The following is a 5,265-nucleotide window of genomic DNA, read 5'->3' as shown; positions in this document are numbered from 1 at the left end:
CGTGTGTGTGCGTGCGTGTGTGTGTGTGTGCGTGCGTGCGTGCGTGTGTATGTGTGTGTGCGTGTGTGTGTGTGTGTGCGTGTGTGTGTGTGGGTGTGTGTGTGTGCGTGCGTGCATGCGTGCGCATATGTGTGTATGCGTGTGTGTGTGTGTGCGTGACAATGATTGGTGGCGCTCTATTGTTTGTTAACTGACGATCACGTCGTTTTTGCAGGCAGCACTACGCTCACCTGGGCGGATCAAAGGCGGCCCAGAAGTTTGGGGAACAGATGGATAAGGAGATGGATATGCAGATGGAGTAAGTGTGGATGGATGGGTGTAAAGTAGGGGAAGGGCAGGAATGGAAAGGTTTAATAAGCGCAGGGAGAGGCGGGAAAGGCAAAGTCTGAGACAGCCCACGTTGTCGACGACGACACAAAATCTCACTAATTTATGACGAAATTATAATTTTAATATAATTTGCCATTATTTAAATTAATTGAATAATAAGCCCACGCGATAAATACGATGACGTGGAGACATCGTTAACATGTTAATTATGTCGCTAGTTGATTGCTTGATAGAGTTACTCATCTATTACTTAAGGTTAATCATGTATAATGATTAACCTTATATACAAGTTAATTATACAATTAAATATACGTGTTTTCTGGAATCTACCTGCTAAGGTTTTGCTGACGATTTCGCGTCTTTCGCGCAGTTTCGATGACATGTGCGCGTAAGGAACGCAATTTCCATGACGTGTGCGCGTAAGAAACGCAATTTCCATGACGTGTGCGCGTAAGGAACGCAATTTACATGACGTGTATGCGTAAGGAACGCAATTTCCATGACGTTTGCGCGTAAGGAACGCAATTTCCATAACANAGAGAGAGGGGGGGGGGTGTTAGAGAGAGCGTTTAATTAGAAGCACAGCATACAGGTACGATGTGATTACAGGTGATAGATCACTCCATGGCAGGAGTAGAGGAGATCATAGGACAGCGAGGCAGTTACTTCATACGCGTAAGTACTACATACACTACACTCTGTACTAGGCTTAGATACAAATATCTCGAAAAATTGCCTAAATATCTTTCCGGAAATTCTCCAAAAAATCTCTAAATATCTCAAATTGTTTTCTAAATTTCCCCAAAATTTTTCAAAATATCTCAGTCATTTCAACGTAATGTCTTTTAAACATATTTATTTTGTGCGAAAACAAATTTTCCAAAAATTTTGAAAACAGTTTGCACCGCTGGATGGTTTTTCTTAACAGAAAAGGACAAACTCTTACTCGGACTTTAATTCTTTGTCAAATGTTTTCAAATTCTCATGTTCTCATATGATTCCTATGTTTATTATGTAACTATGTCTTTCTTCCATGACCCGAGAGGGGCATACAAGAAATATAATTAATTCAATCCAATGCATAAAATCTCATTGGACGGTGGCGCCCCTGCGAATGAGCGGTACATTTTCGAACGAGTTGCGACAGATTCCCCCATTCATGTAGTAGATTTATGTATGTAATAAGGGGAAAAATAAGGGGGAAAAAGAGAAAAAGGGAGGGGGGAGGGAGAGAGCGGGGAGAGAAGAAGGGGTAAAAGGGGAAAGGGAGGGAGAGGGATGGATGTACAGCCGTCATGGCAGACTAAATTCCAGCTCTTTTCTCCTTTATCCCGGGCATCGCCGGGTAGCCCAGCTAGTCCTTAATATTTGAGAAAATTGTGTGTTATCTTCTAAATATTAAGGAATTTTCTAAATATCCAGATTTTTCTAAATATCCCGAAAACTTCGAAATATCTAAAAAAAATATCCGGATATTTGTATCTAAGCCTACTCTGTACTGTATAAGTACTGTACTACACTCTCCGACGACATCACCTTCTAACCACACCGTCGTTATGACGTCATCGCGTTATGACGTCATCGTGTTATAACGTCATCGCGTTATGACGTCATCGTGTTATAACGTCATTGTGTTACAACGTCATTGTGTCATAATGTCATTGTGTTATAACGTCATTGTGTTATGACGTTGGTTTGTTATTTAACGTCATTGTGTTATGACGTCGGTTCGTTATGACGCCATTGTGTGACGACGTCATTGCCGCTCAGCGGCGTCGCGCTCCGACCGCACATCGTGTTATGACGTCACGCGACTTTGACGTCATCGTGTCGTGACGTCATCGTTTCCGTTGTCACCGCAGGAGATCGCGGCGCACTACGATCACAAGTATCTGAAGCGGTGGCTGCAGCGAGAGTGCGAGACGAAGGATGCTCATATCATGGCCATCTACGACAAGATTGCGCTACAGTAGGTTGCTGCGTGCGTGCGTGCGTGCGTGCGTGCGTGTGTGTGTATGTATGTGTGCGTGTGTGTGTGTGTGTGTGTGTGCGTGCGTGTGTGTGTGTGCGTGTGTGTGTGTGTGTGCGTGCGTGTGTGTGCGTGTGTTGCGCCATCCAACTTCCACATTCTCACTCTCACACACCGCTCACTCCATAACACTTTACATACGTCCACCCTCATTGCCCCTCACCCCTTATGTACATTTACACCTCCCCGATATCAATTGCCTATCCACATAACGATATAGCCATGACCCCCTGGCTAGATATGTCACGCTAGAGCCACATTACGCGTGTTTTTTTCACGCGTGTACACTAAATTATCGTTTTCGCAACACTTCATTTGCCAACCATGATCTTTTAGAGCGTCTTATACAAAAAAAAATGATTGCCCAGACTTTACTGTCATCACGCGAGATCTGGATATGTAAATCCTCAATTCCCTGTCACTGTTTTTAAACCAACATGCATTATAATTATATATAAGCTCTCTCGTATATTATTCAGCACTATATCTCGGGCAAACTGTCATTTATATTAAGGATCCTCTCACCTTTTGCACGGTATTGCTCTAATGAAGATTAAACGTTTATTGACGAATGAATCGAATCAATCACTTGTTTTATTTATAGAGGAGATATATCTCTATGCCAAGGCAAAATTTTATGAATTTCCAGCACCTAATATGTTACCACACAAATTTTTGAATTTCATATGTAAAATATGGTATTTTAGATATTTCTCATTACCAGAAAGAGTGATGGAAACAAAATTTTCGCCACATGTTAAGCACAATATGTACAAAATAGCGCATCAGGATTTTCTTTAAGTTTCATATTACCGAGAAAATAAAAAAAACTGCTCTAAAATTCCAGTCGCACGTTTGAATTTAAAAGTTTGCGAATAAAGAGACATAACTCATAAAAACGGCACTTAATAACAATCCCTGACGCGCTTTCTTACAGCAATATGTTACCATTAAAACGAGTGTAAAATTAAATTATTCCGAGTTGTAATCACAGAGAAATATCTATTTATACATCGACTACTAAGTCAGAAATTGAACGGATAAATCAGCGTTTTTCTGACGTCAGCGCGGCTCAGCTACACATGTACGCGGGCAAGCAAAACGCTCTGACAGTTCACATGTACCGTTATATGAAAAATGAGCATGTACACAGGTGGCACATAGTGTTAGCCATCGAATAAAAGTTGAAAATGAAAAATCGGTAAAAATTTTCCTAAACCTTGGAGTATCTTTAACATTGTTACTTCTCTCTCTCTCGCACGCACGCCGCGGCGCACGCAACGCCGCACGCACGCACGGCACGCACGCACAGCACCGCACCACACCACACACACATTACACACGCACACGGCACACGCACTTTCCCCCTTCTCCCACGCCTTGGCACCCTCCCACATTTTCCCCACTACCCCCCCTTTCCTCACCATCTCCCACCCAGCCCACACCCTCCCTTAATTCCTCACCTCCTCCACACACCTCTCTCCACCTCACACCGTAGTCTCCGCGTTGAGATTCTCAGCGTCTGCAAGCACCAAGCAGATGAAGCGAGCGGAGCCAGACCGGACGATTCCGGCTCTCCAAGATGGCGGGCATCGGCGGAGACCCGCAGGGCTGATCAGAGGCCAGCCGCACATGGGAGACGGCGGGGAAATCGAACACGATCTCGTCCCCCTCCGCCTCCTCTCGCGTACTCCGCGACTACGGAGGCATCTCGATCTGCACCGTCTTCGCCTTCTGCAGCCGTTGCGCCTCACGCGGCGCTGGCGTCGTCGTCGTCCGGCGCAAGGTGGCGCCCTGTCGAAGCTCATCGCCTTCTGGTGTGTGTCGAGCAGCGCGTGCACGCGTACCGCTGCCGCGCTGCGCATGAGAACTGCGTCGTGTCGCTATGGCAACGGGAGCGCGTCGGCGTGCCGGCGCTGCTAGCTGCCGGCGAACAGACGGACTGCATGACGGAGAGCCGACGCGCCCGTAGGGTGGCGCTGCTTCATGTGGTGAGCGAGGTCGTTCTCGTCTCGTCCTTGATCGCCGTGCCCGCCCTCTGGTGGAGCTGTAAAGAGAAACAACGAGGGGCTGTGGTAGTGTGGGCACTGCGCAGGAGAAATGTATCGTAGTCTTTTTCTCTCTCTCGCTCTTTCTATCTCTCGTCGCTCTACCGTCACCATTCCTCTCGCTCGCTCTACATTCCTCGTTCTCGTTCTAGCCTCTTCCCCTTCTCTCTCCACTCTCTCTCTCTCTTTCTCTCTCTCTCTCTCTCCTTCTCTCTCTCTAGCTCTCTCTCGCACACTCTCCTTCTTTATCCCATCTCTGTCATTCTTTCTATCTCTCGCTCTTCTATACCCTCTATGATTTCCTCTTTAGCTCTTCCCCTTCTCTCTCCACCGTCTCTCTCTCTCTCTCTCTCTCTCTCTCTCTCTATCTATCTCTCTCTCTCTCTCTCTCTCGCTGCTCCTCTCTCTTCTCTCCGGCTCTCTCTCTCTCTCTCTCTCTCTCTCTCTCTCTCTCTCTCTCTCTCTCTCTCTCTCTCTAGCTCTCTCTCGCACACTCTCCTTCTTTATCCAATCTCTGTCTGTCTTTCTATCTCTAGCTCCTCTATACCTCTATGATTTCCTCTTTTAGCTCTTCCCTTCTCTCTCCACCGTCTCTCTCTCTCTCTCTCTCTCCTCTCTCTCTCGCTCTCTCTCGCACACTCTCTTTCTTTACCCCATCTCTGTGTGTCTTTCTATCGCTCGCTCTTCTATACACTCTACTGGTTTCCTCTCTTTAGCTCTTTTTTCCTTTTCTCTCTCACCGTCCTCTCTCTCGCTCTCTCTCTCTATCTCTCTCTCGCACACTCTCCTTCTTTATCCAATCTCTGTCTGTCTTTCTATCTCTCGCTCTTCTATACCCTCTATGATTTCCTCTCTTTG

At 46.1% G+C, this 5,265-nt stretch overlaps 1 protein-coding gene across 1 annotated transcript in view; it reads left to right on the top strand.

Annotated features, from left to right (window-relative positions):
* The window catches only part of LOC106812759, a 50,286-nt gene extending 47,983 nt beyond the window's left edge, over positions 1 to 2,303 (top strand). Inside the window, exons 8-9 of the mRNA XM_014816730.1 lie at positions 940 to 1,005; positions 2,193 to 2,303. Coding sequence (XP_014672216.1) covers positions 940 to 1,005; positions 2,193 to 2,303 — 177 coding nt within the window. The remainder of the gene's footprint in view (positions 1 to 939; positions 1,006 to 2,192) is intronic.
* The last annotated feature ends 2,962 nt before the right edge of the window (positions 2,304 to 5,265 follow it).

Source organism: Priapulus caudatus, unplaced genomic scaffold (genome assembly GCF_000485595.1).
Source record: "Priapulus caudatus unplaced genomic scaffold, Priapulus_caudatus-5.0.1 Scaffold683, whole genome shotgun sequence".
NCBI lineage: Eukaryota > Metazoa > Priapulida > Priapulimorpha > Priapulimorphida > Priapulidae > Priapulus > Priapulus caudatus.
Note: the sequence above shows the minus strand (reverse complement) of the source record. Positions and strands in the feature narration are given on the sequence as shown.